A 17625-nucleotide genomic window follows, 5' to 3' on the forward strand; every position below is an offset into this window, starting at 1 on the left:
CAGCAGGGAGTCTGCTTCTCCCTCTGACCCTCCCCCCTCTCATGTGCTCTCTCTCTCTCAAATAAATAAATAAAATCTTTAAAAAAAAAAAAAGATATTATGCTAAGTGAAAGAAGCCAGTCACAAAGGACCACATATTGTGTGATTCCATTTCTTTCTTTCTTTCTTTCTTTCTTTCTTTCTTTCTTTCTTTCTCTTTCTTTCTTTCTTTCTTTCTTTCTTTCTTTCTTTCTTTCTTTCTTTCTTTCTTCTTTCTTTCTTCTTTCTTTCTTTCTTTCTTTCTTCTTTTTCTTTCTTTCTTTCTTCCTTTCTTTCTTCCTTCCTTCCTTCCTTTCTTTCTTTCTTTCTTTCTTCTTTCTTTCTTTCTTTCTTTCTTTCTTTCTTTCTTTCTTTCTTTCTTCTTTCTCTCTTCTTTCTTTCTTTCTTTTTTTAGAGAGAGAGAGGGCAGGGGGGAGGAGCAAAGGGAGAGGGAGAGAGAGAATCCCAAGCAGGCTCCATGCCCAGTGTAGAGCCCCACACGGGGCTCGATCTCACGACCCTGGGATCATGACTTGAGCCAACTGAGACACCCAGGTACCCCGTGTGATTCTATTTCTATGAAATGTTGAGAGCGGGCAAATCCATATAGACAGAAGGCCCTTGGTTGGGGGAAATGTGGTGATGGTAATGGGTATGGGGTTTATTTTGGGGATAATAAAAATGTTCTGGAATTAGATAGTGATGATGGTTGCACAATGTGAATAAATGAAAAACCACTGACTAGTACACTTTAAAATCATGAATTTTGTGGTGTGGCAATTATTATCTCAATTAAAAAAAATGTAAGGAACATTGCCTGGCCGTTGTAAGGACTGATCATTGCTAAGTTAGGCAGTGCTTAGTAGTTGCCAGACAGTATGTGAAGTTTATATACGATCTCATTTAGTCCTTACGACGACCTTAATCAAGGCACAACCAGGCTAAATAAGTAGCCTGGGACCATACAGCTGGTGAGTGGCAGAAACTGGGGTTTGAGTGCAGGCACCTGATTCTGGAACCTGTGTTTTTAATCCCTCTGCTTTTCTACCCATTCCTCACTGCTGTGTTGATTATTATTTTTCTTCTTATGCCTTGGTGGCTTGGATAATTTAACCAACTTTTTCTAGACTGATGGAAGAGGTAAAATTTGCCTTTCCACTTCTATGAAAAATTTTATTTTTTTATGCTAGAAATAAAAGCAAAGACAATAGTGTATCTACTGTCAAATGAGCCTCTTATAGGAAAAAAAAAAAAGAGGTCCTTGCCCAGGAGACTTGCCTTGAGGTCCTGGCTTTCCATGGGTTGTACCTGTGTCATAGAATCGTCCCAGGGCTGAGCCTGACTGCTTTCACACTAGGCAATCGCCGGAGGCTGGAGCAGCGCCATGGTGATCCAGTACTAGGAGGGGATCACAACGCCATGTCTGAGCTGCCGGGAGGCGTGTGATCCATTGTAGACAAATGTTTGTCCCCTTCCAAGAGGAAGCTAATATTATTTATGTGGGAAACTAGGATTTGACAAAGTCCCAATGCCAGCCCTTGTTGTCCAATGCTAATTTTTGACTTCTTTTCTATATACTCAATCATTTTTTTTGTTGTTGTTTTGATTCTTTAATTTATGAAATATCTGTTGGTTTAGGTTGCAGGACATATGTATTTATTTGAATAAATGAATCAGTGAATGAATAAATAAAGAGATATAGACCAAATGAATGTATCACTTATTTAGGTTATGCACAGTGGAGCATGGGGCCAGGATTGAGATGGAGTTTGGTTGAAATTTCTGGAAATATTGATCCAAGACACCAAGCTCTGAATCTACCCAACTGAAGGTCAATGACCAAGTTATCGTGTGGCTATCTCACTTCCCAGGACGCCCTCCCCATCACCCCCCACCATCCTGGGGCAGGGCACGGGTACATTCTCCTCTCCTCGTGCTCACTGTTTGCTATGAATCAACGTTTCTGACACTCCTTTCCTGCTTGTGTGCAGGAGTGAATTATTTCTTGAGCTCAGAAGGAATGCTTGCTCTCTCAGCATGGCCCTAGGTATCAAACTCAACATCCCTGTGTCCAGGTCTTCATTCCTTGGTCTCTTCTGGGAAGCAGAATGCCATTCTTTGCAGTTGCTACCCTGCATGAAGAGCTGGCTTTGGTCTCTTTGGGTTCCAGCTGTGATCCTATAGGCAAACACTGCCTATAGGATCTCAACAGGTGAGCTATACTTGATGAGCTGGCCATTCTCCAAGCCCAGCAGCTCACCTTGACTGCTTGCACAGTTAGGGCTGTGGAAAGATAGACTCTCATGGCCTGTTGGCTTTGGGCTGTCCTATGACTTAGACTCCAGCTCTGTCTCTAAGGTTTCTTATTTTAACTTTATTAAGGAATAACGGACAGATATATTTATTTAAATATATATTTAAATTAAATTAAACAAATATATATATTAAATATATATTTAAAGTGTACCACGTGATGATTTGATATACATACACATGGTAGAATGATTACCAAGAGCAAGATAATTAACACATCCATCACCTCACATAGTTAACATGGTTAACTTTTCTTTTTTTGTGGTAAGAATGCTTTGGATCTACTTTCAGCATCTGTCAAGTATATAATACTGTATTATTAACTATAGTCCACCTCTCAGCTTTTATTGGGCCCCATGTTATAATCTGTTACTTAGAGGGTTTAAGAAAACCTTTTAAGGGCTTCAAAACTTTTTTTAAAAGGACTGTCAGCTTTGCCTTCCTCAGTTGGACTCGCCGAAGCCCTTCATGAACACCGTTGGTCCATGGTGTTCCGAAGCCAGTCCTGACCCCTTGATTAGCTAGGGCCCAAGGAAGTGACAAACGACAGCCAGGCAGTGTGCGTCCCAGGAATGGAGTACGTGTCTGGCGTGGTTTCAGTGGGAGGCAGGATGGCCCATTGCAGGTCTGCTATGTCCTGCTGTGGGAGCAGGACGAGTTACTCGCATTCTCAGACTCCATTCTCTACGTTTATACAGTTCTGCTCAGAACAGCCCGCACTGGGTTCTTGTGGAAACTAAATAAGAAAGTCTGTGAAGAGTCCCTGGCACATTCTTGCTATTATTCCACTCTAGGTGCTCGGAATGAAACAGTGAACAATCACTTCCTGTTCTTCAACTTAAATTTAAGATAGATCCTGGCGTGGAGCTCCCCAAATGTTGTCTTTTTGTGTTTTTCTAACATTGTTTAATATTTGTGATAAGCAGACACTCGCTAGCTGCGGTCACTGGGGCCAGCGTTCTGCACATGTAATTTCCTGATAAACAGGCAAGGCTTGCAGGGTTTCATCACAAGGCAACCCTTACGATGAGTCCCGTTACTTCTTCAGACTCACTCTCTGGGGCCAGTTCCTCCCCTGCCCCAGGGTGGAAGTCTAGGAGCAGATCCCACGACCTTTCTGGTCCTTCTTAGGTAACAAAAAATCCTCTGGCTGTTCTAGTCTCCCCAAGCAGCCTCAGTTTGGTAATTAAAATGTTCATTCCCACATGATGGTCAGAACCTCTCAAGTTCATTTACAGTTAAAACTTCTTCTGTCATTCCCTCTCCCTGAGTGCTCCCCTCCCCTTGGGCCTCGGGAAGACTTAAAAGCCATTGTTGGGTAGGACCACGGGCTCTGCCACCATTCCAGGCACTTTCTTTGGATGTGGGGGAACGAATCTCTTCCCTCAGCCCTTGGGCCACCATCTTGGGCAGGAACTAGCCTATATCCCAGGTCTGTGTTTTCCCTCCTGTGTGGCCCACCTCTGGCCTATCAGAAACACTCCCAGATCTTTCTCTTGAAAAACTCGGGGAGCATGAGCTTTCCTTACTCAACAGCCTTTCTCCAGAGCCAGAACTGGACACAGTCTCTCACCCTTCAGATTTTTCCAGGTGTGGGTATGACCCCAGTCCTCTGTGTCCAACAGGTTGCAGGCTGCAGGAGACATTGAGACTCTCTTTCTCTCTTTTCTCACTTCGTACTGATCCAGGGCATAGTGCTGTGCCTGGGACACTCAGTAACTAGAACAGGCCATGTGGTGTGGTGGTGAGACTCAAAGACTCTGTGTTCAAAATCTCAGCTCTGGGTTCCAAGGCCAGCTCTGCCATGTACTAGCCGGGTGACCTGGGGGCGGCTACTCGGACCACTCCATGCCTCAGTTTCCTTATCCATGTAACAGGGATGATCCTAGAGCCTATCTCACAGGATTTTTAGGAAGATTAAATAAGAAAAAATTTGTAAAGTGTTTATAGCAGTTCCTGAGACATTTCAGGCACTATGTAAGTATTTGCTAATTAAGTTCCAGGAGAAAAAGACTTTGATTAAATAACAAGGGCAAGTTAATGACAACTTTATCAGGCATTCTCCAATTTTAAGAGTTCTGAGTTCTTGCATCTTAACTCTTCACATCCCCTGAGACACAGCCGGTGTTCTAGGGGGGTCTGGGGGTCTTACTGAGCCCCAGCCGATACCCAGTCTTGTTTTACTCCAAGTGCTAGGAATGCTACAAAGTATGTGTCTAGGGAGGGTGACCCAGGGCGTTACAAGGAAAGACCACAGAAAGAATTCCCAGACACAACTTTTCAGAAAGGGTTTCTGGGAAAAGCAACATCAGGGGTGGACACTGAGAGTTGCATTTGGCAATATTCTGCCAGTCCTGCAGCCTGGTTATCCAGTATCTTGTTCTGTTCTGTTCCTTACTCTGAAGATGGCTATCCTCCCGGATTATGGGACATTTCTGAGTATCTGGAGACAATTAATTATCCTAGGCTTGACATGCCTGAGGGGCCAACACTGAAACACAGAGAAATGATGTAATTTAGCCAGTCACGTAGCACGGGGGAGGCCGAGCCGGGTCAGATCTCTGGACTCCAGGCTTACGTTTAATCTGATGAGATTCACCACCACGCTCTTATCCCAGCACCGACTTTGTTTAGTCACAGAAGCTGCTAACATAATTTCAGAGATGTGTGGCCAGGGTCATTTGGTGAAAATGACGTTACCAGGAAGTTGAAATACTCAAAGCTCTGGAGAAGGTTGTGGGTCAGGATTGTGTAGGGGGAAAAAAAAATCAAAACAAGACCAGAAATCAGCTATAAATATAAACAAAAGGGAAACTGTTTTACTACGGACAATATGGAGATAGGATAAAAATATGACTATTTCACTGATAACTTCTAGAACATACTAAGGTTGGTATAGCTTCCGAAGTTTTTGATAGCATGAATTCAGAATAAACAATTTGCGGTTGCACATTTGCATTTATGCTTGAGTCAATTTGTAAATACACACTAGTATTTATGTCTGGCCACATAGAAATTCACTTTTTATTTATATTTTTTTTTACAAGATTTTTTTTTTTTATTTGAGAGAGAGAGAGAGAGCAAGAGCAGGGGGAGGGATAGAGGGAGAAGCAGACTCCCCACTGAACACAGATCCCAGGACCCTGAGATCATGAGCTGAGATGAAGACAGACGCTTAACTGACTGAGCCACTCAGGCACCCCAGGAATTCACTTTTTAAAAGAAAGTTTTATGAAGGTTCAAAAAAAGTTGGAAAAATACCCATCTTCTATTTTCTACTTTTTCTCAGTCCCTTTCCTGATTCCCATTGAGTGAGGCAAAGGGTAGGAAAAAGAGAATGGGTTCTGAAATTGTATGGACCTGGGTTCAAATCCTGAGCCTACTACTATTGGTCTGGCCTCGGGCAATTTGCTTAGCCTTTCTGACCTTCCGTTTCCTTATCTATGGAATGGTGGTAATTCTTACCTCACAGGATTGAGGTAAGCAAAGCCTTTACCAAATGCCTGATTGACAATAGACGCTCAGCTAAGTATGGGTTGCATACTTATTTAAAATGCCAGTTTAAGAATGGATTTATCAAAACAACATGACATTGATGCAAAGATAGATAGATCAAAAGAACAGAATAAAGAGCTCAGAAATAGACCTACACATATACAGTTAATTGATTTTTGACCAAGCTTTCAAGACAACTCAATGGGCAAATGACAGTCTTTTCAATAGATAATGTTGGAGCAATTGGACAACCATAAGCAACAAGAAAATGAGTCTTGACCCACACCTTGTATTACATACAAAAATTAACTTGACATGAATCATAGACCTAAGTGTAAGAGCTAAAGCTATAAAATTTAAAGGAGAAAATTTCTGTGACCTTGGGTCAGACAAAAATTTCTTAAGATACAAAAAAACACAAACCATAAAAAATTTTGATTAATTGGTCTCCAACAATAAAAAGAAAGTTTTGCTCTTCAAAAGACACTGTTAAGAAAAGAAAATGCAAGCCACAGAATAGGAGAAAATATCTGGAAAATGGATTTACTTCTTTAACATTGCTCTCTTGAAACTGTGGCTCACAGTAGATATAATTAATAATGCTCATGTGTCGACATCCTCTCCCTGATACAGTGCACTTTGTAGAGGCTCTTCCTTCCTCCCTCGCTATTTATGCCATTATTCACTGCCATAATTCTCCTAATACTGTTATGAGTGAGAGCTGGAGAGAAGATTGAGCTATGTGTACTGAGGTTGCAAGCCCCACAACTTAAATTGTATTCTTGGTGGGAGAGAAAAGAGCAACAACAAAAAAATCTGGAGTCAGGCACCTGAAGCTCTTATTAGCAACAAAGCACTCTCAAAGATGACAACAGGGCGCCTGGGTGGCTCAGTTGGTTAAGCGACTGCCTTCGGCTCAGGTCATGATCCTGGAGTCCCGGGATCGACTCCCGCATCGGGCTACCTGCTCAGCAGGGAGTCTGCTTCTCCCTCTCCCGCTCCCCCCTCTTGTGCTCTTTCTCTCTCTCACTCTCTCTCTCAAATAAATAAATAAAATCTTTAAAAAAAAAAAAGATGACAACAAAAAGCATAGATGGAGTACACACATTCTGGCAGATAAGGCGCCAAGTGCTTTGCTTCATTTCACTTAAGCTTAGGAGAAACAGCTACACATCGAGTCAGCATGGAGTCCTAGAAGAAGCAGAGACACCAAGTGGGCATCCAGCAGTTTCATCTGGGCTGTTCCCTCCCTTATGCCTGTAAAAAGATTTTGCTCTTCCTAAGTCTCAGAATTGCTTTGTCTTTTGGACTCCATTCTCGCTCTTCATCTGTCTTTTATTGGTTTTATTGTCTTGGGACTGTTGGCTTGATTTGGGGGATTTCTCTTATTTGAAACTTTGGCCTCTGTTTGGCTTCCTGGCACCAGGCTCCATGCTTCCTTGCTCCTTAAATCTACTCTCCCTTTTTTCCATCTCCTCTCTGCCTCCTCAAAGTTTCCAGTTTGCTGTGTTTGGCCACTTTTGGGTGATTACTAAACTCGTATGTCCCAAAGTACATAATCTACCATATGGGGATTCACAATTAACAGACATGTTTCTCCCGGGTCTCTCTTGTTTTGATGACCCTGACAAACCACCGTAGGCAGAGCGGAAGATGGAAGCTGTCAGGTACTTATGATAAATACAAGTGGAAAAGGCCAAATCTACCTTGGTCAAGGTAGCTGTGGAACTTTTCAAGTATTGATACAACCGTAAGGATGTCTTTATTGGTGTGAGCAGAAGTCCAGTGTACGGATGATCTTGGTGTTGGAATGGTCAGGGGTTATACCTTGAAGCCAGTTGTGGACTTACGGGTGAACACAGCCTAAACCATAACACAAGTAGACCAGTGGGGAAAAGAGCATCTTGTGCTCATTAGCCTGCTCTTTCCATAGGTATCCCGACAGACTTAGGGCCAGGCGCTAACCTGGGTGGGTTCTTGTAGCAGCCGTGGACGTCCCAGTGTGTGGGCTATGTACATTCCAGATGCGGAAGAAGATGTTGCCATGCTCTCCCCCAGCTTCAGTTGAACAACAGCAGAACCACGAGAAATGTTTTCTCTAGAGTCCATTCCCCAAGACAGTCTGGCTGCAATTCATAGGCCACCAGACCACTGGGAAACAGAGCATCCCTCCCAGTTTACTTTAACTTAGAATAATAGCCTCTCAGAATAAGCATCCCGGGGAGCGGATGGAATGACATCAAAGTCTTCCATTCTTTTTTCAATTTTGATCACAGCGACCATTTTAACACAAGGTTTGCATAGGTTTTAAAAGCTTGAACTGTGCTCTGCAGGTCACCAGAAGAATTTCTGCTCCTCCCCTGACCCGCCAGAGACAGCAAAGAGATGCGTGGATGGTCTCTGTGGGACGCTACGGAAGAGCAGTGATGTGCCATCCAACAGGAGCCCAAACCGTCCACAGTGTCTTGCACCATAACCCATTTTCACTTCACACGGGTGATTGAAAAGAATCTGGAAGATATATTTTAATTATAAAAAATAAATGTATGAGCTTGATGCAAAAGACGGGTAGAACCTCTCCATGTTTTAAAAAGCCTCCCCTGTACCAGGCAGCCTTAAATCTTAGAATGATGAAGCTGACAGGGATTCAAAAGTTCACACGGTTCATCTAATTCTCCATGTCGAAGCTCCCACATCCAGCAATTTTACAGATCAGGCATCTGAGGCGCAGAAAGGTTCAGTAAGGATTTATGACATTTGCCTTGTTAGTGGAAGAACTGAAACATAAGCCCGAGTTTCTTGACAGTAAATCCTGCACTTGCTTCCAACTGTCTTTTATCCAGTCGATGGTATTTGACTGTCTCTGAAAACCTGCGGAAGGCATCATGGTTATTCCCCAAGAGGGAGATGAAGCACGAACTCATTTTGAATGAGAGCGGACCTTGGGATAACAGTTTCAACTGGGCACATTCTTTCTCCTCTTTCCACTCGTTTTCAGGGCCACCTGGAAACTTTGGCTCGGGGCTGGGGGAGGGGGGGGCGGAGGCGAGGAGCAATCCCCGATTCCCAGTCTCTTTCTTTTCACAGCTGCGAAGTTCAGTGAGTTGAACCGCAGTGCTGTTCACTCTGCCACGACCAACCTCTGTTGTAAATCTTCCTCCCAGAACACGTGACGATGCATTTCTTGACTATATATCCCAACAGCAGAAGCAGAGTTGTCAGAGCGCGGAGTCCCGCAGAGAGGAAGGACGCCCTCGGACTTGGCCATTTAGCAACCCAGGACTTCGGAAGAATTTGCCAGCCTTGGGTAAGTTAACAATGCAACTGGGCTTCAGAAACATTTGAGAGAGGGCTGTTTTGTGCAATGAGTAGATGACGTTTTCCTTCCCTTTCTCTGTTCTTAGGAAACTCGGCTTTGAATTAAAAATAAGCTTACGTTTGAGAAGCAACATGTGAGCTTTCTTTTTCTTTCTCTGCTCAGTTAGAAAAAGTTTCCCAGTGACTAAAATGTGATTTATTTTCTCTATGCTCCCTTGTCTTAGACTGACTTTCCCCTTTGGATTTTAAAATGATCAAAGCAATGCTTTTTACACGCTCGCTTTATGAAGTGCAGATACGAGGACACATATACCCTAAAAAAGGAAAGTCCTTGTCGCATGTCTCCCTATCCCTCCCTCCCTTCCCTCCGTCCCCCCTGGCCTCTCATACCTAACCTCTGTCAGTTGTTTCGTGGGCCTTCTTACCAGGATTTCTCCATGCAGTATTCAGCCTTTTTGCTGCTGCAATCCCACAAAGCTCCTGCTCAGCCTCCTCCCTGCACCGCGGGCCCGTGGGAGGTTTCTAACCTGCAGGTTTCTCCCCAGACCGTGGCTGTGTGCGTGGCGCTTCAATGCTGAAGATGGAGCCTCTGAACAGCACGCACCCCAGCACCGCAGCCCCCAGCAGCCACCTGGTGTCCCACGTGCCCGGCAGCGAGAGCGGCAACGGCAACGAATACTTCTACGTTCTGGTGGTCATGTCCTTCTACGGCATTTTCTTGATCGGAATCATGCTGGGCTATATGAAATCTAAGAGGCGGGAGAAGAAGTCGAACCTCCTGCTGCTGTACAAAGATGAGGAGAGGCTCTGGGGGGAGGCCATGAAGCCGCTGCCCATGGTGTCGGGCCTGAGGTCGGTGCAGGTGCCCATGATGCTGAATATGCTGCAAGAGAGTGTGGCGCCTGCCCTGTCCTGTACCCTCTGCTCCATGGAAGGAGACAGCGTGAGCTCCGAGTCCTCCTCCCCAGACGTGCACCTCACTATCCAGGAGGAGGGGGCAGATGATGAGCTGGGGGAGACTTCAGAGATGCTCCTCAACGAAAGCAGCGAAGGGTCCTCAGAGAACATCCATCAGAATTCCTAGCACCCCCAGGGCCCCTGGAGGCGGCCCCATCAGCCAGCACCCTTAGGGAGAGGAAGGACACTTCCCGTGTCCGGTTTCGCTTTTCAGGGCAGCTGTCACTTTAAAGAGACTGTTGGCGAGCCCCTGCGTGGGGCGGTGGGGGACAAGACTCCGCTGGAGTCAGCAGCCAGGAGTCCACGCCGGGCCTGTGGTGCAGACCTGCCACTGAAAAGCCCCGAAGATGTGCAGTGTGCACCTTGACTTTGGGGTCTGGGGCTTGGGGTTCCAGTTCCGAATTCGGCAGGTCGCTGTGCTTGCTGTTGTTTTCTCGCTGGATGCCCTGGGTAACCCCTGGGGCATCTGCCCACTCCAGGGCTGCCCAATGCCTAGGACATGCGGAGGGACTGGTTCTGATCTGCTAATTTGCCTAGAGCTTTGTTCTAGATCTGATGGGCTGTAAGTACCCCTATGGTGTTCCCAGCAGGTTACAGAGCTTCCTTTGGAGGTCTTTTGGGTTAGAGGGGGATGTCTGATGGAGGGTTTTTGATGGCAGAAAGCTGGAGAGTCAAACCTGGTTCTTTTGCATACTGTAAGAAAAAAAAAAAGCAACTTTCACAACCTGTTAACATTAGCTGGGATTATAAAACAGAATCTGTTATTTTGAGCCTTTGTCTAACCTATGACCTTGGACTCTGACCTCAGACCATCCAGCATCGCATGCTGGCATGACGTTTTCTTGGTTGGAAGGGCTTCCCCAGAATCGAACCTGTACTCTGAATAGCTGTGCAGGGGACTCTTCCTGATCTTTCTAGAAGGGGTGATGGTGGGGTTGAACAAGGCCAAGCCGTTAGCTCTGCTGCTGCTTTTTTCCCAGCCTAGTTTTCTGAGCTGGAAGCTGACATAAAGTGGGCCTCCACGATATGGCATTTCGTCACATAGCCGAGACCTAGAAGGGCATACTCGGGTGGAGGTTGTACAAAGCGGGGGCCCAGGTTCTGTTTTCCGATCCCGAGCCTTGACACTGATATGCTGTGTGGTCCTGGGCATGTCATCAAGAGGCTTACTGCCTTCATGAGACTCCTGAATCTACATCCCCAGGGGGCTGGGAGGATGTCTTTGGATTTTAAGACTCTGATAAATCCTGTATGGCCTGGTGTGAGGAAGCTTGGACAAAATATTTCCCACTTGGCCAGTTAGTCTGAGAACAGATCTGCTTATTTAAAGTTGCAGTTGGAGACTCAGAACACATGTAACTGGGAAATTCAGGACGAATCACCACCCCGTTCATGCTGTCATTTTCCCAGCAGTGAACTAGGGAGGCAGATACCACATTTTACTCTGCAAAGTTCCCTGGGTAGTAGAATGTTAATACTTCAGCCGAGAAACCAGAAATCTAAAAGCAAATGTTCAGGAATGCTTGCTGGTATCTCCGTGTATTCCTGTGGTCAGTAGCTTTGTAGCAGACCCGTTAGGCCCTTAAAGGCAAGCAGGAAGAGAAACACACCAAAAGGTCAAATTTAATTCTAGTAAAAACAAAAAAAATTTTTTTTTTTTTTAAAAACACGCTCTTCCTTGATTGAAGATAGCAGTAACTACTGTTCCCATAAGGGTTAATAGTAGATGAGCTGGTTTATCAGTTTGCCCTCACACAGTGCTAGAGAACATTTATGTTTTGGGGGAAAAGGGCCCTCCGTTCACTTTAAAATTCAGAGTGTGGATTTACTCCAAAGGGGGCTGTTTGAGGTGAAAGAAGCCAAGTTCAGTTTGGCCCCTTGCCTGGAATCACTTGAATTCTGAAGCTTTACTGCGAGGGACATGTGCGTTGTCACATTTTCCATTGCTTAATCCTGAAGTTTGGTGCAAGTCTATCTGCGCCTGTTAAAAAAGTGATGTATATACTTCCTTCTTATTCTATTAAGTTGTATAAAATCGTCTTCTGTATTTAACAGTTTGTAATTTTCACACTATTTTTTAATTTAAATAAACAAACACATTTTCCCGAGGAAATTATGAGCTCTCTCTTCGATTCTTCAATATGATTCCTAGTTTCCAGGACATCCCAGATAATTTCCCAAGCCGTCTCTGGATCCGGGTCATCTTTCCGGGTCAGACTCCCAGGAAGGTGTTATCTTATTTCTGCCTGAGTCATGGAGGGAGCGGGGCTGGGCTTTCCCATCCTTTGATATGCTTTGCAATGAATAGTAATAATAATAAAAAAAAAACAAGCTGCAGATGGGTCTGACATCCTCCTCTCTTTCACATTTGGGGGCTTTGGGGCCCTTGAATTTGAACATGCAGAGGGACAGGGCAACCTGGTGCAAAGATGCTGCTCCAAATTTGGTCGCAAGGACACACCTGGTTTGCATGTTGGCTGGGCAAGTATGACCCACAGATGGCCAGGGCAGCACAGACCTACCGGCAGGGAGCCGAGCTGTGCACACAGCCGCAAAACCTCCGAACACAGCGGAGCCCGCGGGCCGGAGCCGGGGTTGGCGCTCCCGCCCCCTCCCGGTCACCTGACCCGCTCGCTCCTCCCACTTGGTCTTGCTTTCGCTCCGCCTCCCAGGCTGAGGTCCCCCCAGGCTGAGGTCCCGCCAGCCTGCTGCGGCCTCTCTTTTATGATTTTATTTACACAGTCGGAAGTGCTGAAGAAAAATGACCGAAACCAGTGACCCATTTTGAGTCAAGCAGATGGTAGAGAGTGGCCTTACTTTTATGTTTCTCCGTTTCCTGTGAGTTTAGCTTTTCAATTTCAAGCAAATGTTTCCATTAGGTTCCCAAATAACTGTCTCCCTAAAGTCTTTATCTGGCAAAAGTACAGCGGAGCCTGGATTCTTCCCAAAGCACATCCAGGATCCCAATTCACCACTTGGTATTTTGACAATGTAAGATGAGGACATGATTTTAAAAGACAAGAAAGCCTTTCAATTTATCGGGGCTTAATACGTCATTCTTGGGGAGGAAAGAGTTAAAACATTTTTTTTTTTTTTTTAAACCAGGGGCGGAAGAAGAGGGAATTCTAAACTCTAATTGTCCTAAAAATATGCAGAGTACACTATGTCGTTTTAATGGAATATTTGTTTTCTTTAAAAAAAAAAAAAAAGAACTTCTAAGCAGAACCTAAGGCCCAAGGGGTTTAGTCTGTGTGGATTTACTCATGCATGTGAAAATCTGAGAAGGAAATTTGGCCCCACGCACCTAGGATATTAGAAACATATTTTAAAGCACTTAAATGTTAGGGATGAGGTAAATGGATCATCCTGCTCGCTCCATGCTGTTCTAATTACACCTTTGTACGTCAGAGTCAGGCGCGGACGCTGCAGAGGAAAAGCTTTCTTTCATGGACAGAACCATGGGATCCAAATTACTGGGAAAGGCTGGAATTGGGCCAGGGAAAGAGTACTCTTGGCTCATGATTCTGGTTGGAAAGTAGACCCCATGGTACATTTGAGAGCTGCAACTGGAGGGGCTTGTGGTCAGGCACGCACTTCCAGGGCTCAGCTGGAGAAGGGTCATTTATCATCCTGTAAAATGTCACTCCGATCATAGACGTTGTGGAACAGACAGAACATTGAGCTCACAATGCATCTGATACTCCAGGTAGAGACAGAGCCTATGTTTGCCTTACCCGCAATCTAGGCAGCCAGCTGGAGAAAACTACAGGGAGTCACGGGTTACAGGACAAGAGGTGGAGCCTAGGGCTGGAGGCAGACATGTCAGCTCATTGACCAGGATGGTGGCTCAGGCAGGGGCTGGACTGCAGGAAGGCAGGGTGTAGATGGGGTTCAGTAGAGACTCAGCCTTATTTTGTCTGGCTTTCTAGTAGCCTAGAAGAAAACCTCTGTGGCTCTGTTGCTCTGGAGCCATGCAGAAAGTACCCAGCCTCTCTGACCTGCCGTCTCTCTCTTTCACCATGAGGGAGACATGCTGGCCTTTCTCTTTGGGGGTGGGGGAGCTGCTAATGACAAGAATGGTGAAACCGGGGCGCCTGGGTGGCTCAGTTGGTTAAGTGACTGCCTTTGGCTCAGGTCACGATCCTGGAGTCCCGGGATCGAGTCCCACATCAGGCCCCCTGCTCAGTAGGGAGTCTGCTTCTCTCTCTGACCCTCTTCCCTCTCGTGCTATCTCTCATTCTCTCTCGCTCAAATAAATAAATAAAATTAAAAAAAAAAAAAAAGAATGGTGAAACCACCTGCGAAATATTGAGCGCTGCATGAAACTAAAGGAAAAGCAGCTATAGGCTTCTACTTTTTAAAATGTATCCTGGACAGACATCTGCAAATTAAAGTCACCGAACCTTCTCTTCTGTGCACGGTTTCCTCAGGAGATGGCAACATTCAGGAAAAGGATATGATTTGCCAAAGAAGAAGGTCATAAGAGAGAAAAACCACTGTTCAATTTTGCCTTTCCCCATTTCTGAAATGTTTCTTCCCACACAGGAAAGAACAGTTTGGGATGTGAGCTGTTACTATGGAGATAACTAGCCGAGGTCACTTGTTTGAAGGAGGAGCCCATGGCCCCACGGCACTGGATCATTAGAGCAACTTTATGAAGTTGGGATTTAGTCCTTGACTCAGGCAATGACAAGCTTTGAGCCATGGCAACCTCCATTCGTGGCGTAGAGGAGGGGCTGCAAGGAGAACATTGTCCTTTCATCCTGTACAACTCTGTCTTCCTCCTCTTTGCATCTCTCCTGCCCCATTCAATATAGGGCTGTTTTGTTCTCCCAGCTCTAGGAATTTATTTTTTTACCTTGCATTTTCTTGCTAAGGAACATGATTAAAGAATTCTTCACATCAATGGCCATAGCCTTTTCTGTCCTTAATTGTTTTCCATCCCTTATTCAGAGATGGTGAGTGGCATGTTCTCTCTGGTCTTCCTCCGTTCCGGCTGCTATAACAAAGTATCATAGACTGGGTGGCTTATAAACAACAGAGGTTTATTTCTCATAGTTCTGGAGGCTGGTAGTCTGTGATCAGGGTTCCAACATGATCAGGTTCTGGTGGGACCCTCTTCTGGTGTGTGGATGGCTGACTTCTTATATTCTCACATGGCAGAAAAGGCAGGAAGCTAGCTCTCTGGCTTCTTCTTATAAGGGCACTAATCTCATTCATGAGGACCCCATCCTCATGACCTAATCATCTCCCAAAGGCCCCACCTCCAAATACCATCACACTGGGGAGCAGATTTCAACATGTGAATTTGGGGGAAGGCATACAAATATTCCGTCCATAGCATCTCTTTCCCCAACCTCCCTCCTTTTCCTCGCTCACTTCCTTCCATTTCACAAAAAGAATGAAAACAACAAAAAACTAAACAGGAGTGAAATCAACAAAAAGGAAATAGTAGCCACGATGCGTTATACTTATTAAGCACTTATTACATGTCAAGCATATACATCACCCAGTTGTTACAAGCCTGTGTTTTGTGTTCCTACTATTTTCTTCTAGGTACTTCTCTAGGTGCTGGGAAAAATGTAACATCTGCCTGGCCTCCAAAGAGGTCAAAGTCTCCCCATAGTTGATTTCCAGTAAAAAAATAACTGTTTCTGATTTATTTATAACATTAAGGCAGGGCTCTCTGGATGTAAGAATACATAGCTTATGTCTTTGAACAGTTTGAGGATGCTATGGTGTAATTAAATAGACAAAATGTATTGCTTACTTAATATTTGCCTTGTTAAGTGATAGGTGCTTTCCCTTTGATTATCTTACTTAATCCTCTCAAGCAGACTCTGAGCTAGGTCTTTGATACTGTTAATGTAGGTATGAAAGTTGAGGCTCTCAACTACCGGGGGATGGTAGTTGCCAACTAACGTAATGAGTGATCGGGATTCCAATGTAGGCCATTTGATATAAATCTGGTATTCTTTAAACCGGTGGGAAGCAGAGAGCATGAGACTTGGAATCTAGTCCCTTCCCAGATATTAGGCAGCTCTGTGACATTGCACTGATTGCTCAACCTTTCTGAGTTTCCTCCTTAGTAAAATGAAGAGAGTTATATCTTCTCTTTTGACCTCAAAACACTGTCAGAACTGCATATGAAGCAGCTGGAAAAGTAAAAAGTCTTTGTCCTTGATAAGGGACTGCGTGTACACATTGCTAGCATGCAGCAATATCCAGCTCTTCTTCCCTTCTGGGAACATGGAAATTTCTCCCTCTCCTCCTCTAACACTGGGGCAGGGATATGACTCATTCTGGTGAATGTAAACTTAGTGGATAAGATGTATGTCACATATCAGCTCAGTCAGTGATATTTTCAGTCCCCTCCTTACTTACGTGTAACTAGTGAGACCATATGTTCCAGGTGGTACAAATGATAGTTGGAGCCTGAATTGGCCTGGAATGGTACTGCACGGAAGGCAATTGTTCTGGAGAGTTGCCTAAACCTGCAGCTGGCTTTGTGTGAAGCAATAATAACATAAGCTATGGTAAATATTGAGAAGTTGGGGGTTTTCTCCTGCGGCAGAACCTCATCCATCAGATTATACAGGGCACGGCAATATGAGAGAGACACAGAATGTCGGAAGGTGCCTTGTACACCATCTAACCCAACCCCTCTGTTTAATGATGAGGAAATCAAAGTGCACAGTGGCTGAGTGACTTGTTCAATGTCATAGAAGGAGATAGGAGCAGAGCTGGGATCACAACTCAGATTTCCTGACATTTGGTTCAGGATCCCCATGGTGGGCATAACCATGGAGGTCTCTGCCAAGGCTTAGTGAAAACAAAGGACCTAGGGGTCTTCTCACTTTGAGCTTCCCTGAGCAGCTCTGAGTCACTGGCGTGCCTTTATTTGCTGGTCCCATGAACTGTGCCAGGAAGTAGCTTCTTTTTTCCTGGTCAAACCTTGGTACTTACTGCTGTTTGTGGGGGGATGGATCTGGGCTGGCAGAAGTACACACATTCCCCCAAAGCAGTGCAATGCGACATCACTGGAAACTTTAAACTTTAATAAAGGGGAAGAAGCTGTAAATAGGAGGAGGGAAATATTCAAACAGGGTTGAATGCACTTGTCCTGTATGCAGCTTACTGGCTTTGGCCTTCTGTTTGTTTGTTGGGTTGGTTGGTGGTTGTTTTGCATGTTTTAGCCTAGCTCCAGCCCCAGAATGGGTCACAGGCAGCCCCTCAGTACAGGATGCTTTCAGTACTGATGCTCCTAGGTTCCAGGCAAGGACCCTTGCAGGTAAATGCTGGAGGTTCAGTTCTAGTTTGGGGTTTCAGATGATGAAGAAACCAACACCGATCCCATTATTTTTATATTCTGAGCCCTGACATGAAAAGAATGCTTTCTTCCTGATCTTGTACTTCCTTTACTTAGAACTTCTGCCCAAGGGCGCCTGGGTGGCTCAGTTGGTTAAGCAACTGCCTTCGGCTCAGGTCATGATCCTGGAGTCCCAGGATCGAGTCCCGCATTGG

The 17625-nt window shown here is 45.1% G+C and overlaps 1 protein-coding gene across 1 annotated transcript; it reads left to right on the plus strand.

Annotated features, from left to right (window-relative positions):
* Window positions 1-9012: 9012 nt before the first annotated feature.
* Window positions 9013-12214, plus strand: KCNE4 (potassium voltage-gated channel subfamily E regulatory subunit 4). The gene is made up of 2 exons (XM_036098707.2): window positions 9013-9133; window positions 9690-12214. Exon 2 carries the CDS (start codon window positions 9716-9718, stop codon window positions 10226-10228), a length of 513 nt encoding a protein of 170 aa, XP_035954600.1. The 5' UTR covers window positions 9013-9133; window positions 9690-9715; the 3' UTR covers window positions 10229-12214.
* The last annotated feature ends 5411 nt before the right edge of the window (window positions 12215-17625 follow it).

The sequence above is a fragment of the Halichoerus grypus genome, chromosome 4 (genome assembly GCF_964656455.1).
Source record: "Halichoerus grypus chromosome 4, mHalGry1.hap1.1, whole genome shotgun sequence".
NCBI lineage: Eukaryota > Metazoa > Chordata > Mammalia > Carnivora > Phocidae > Halichoerus > Halichoerus grypus.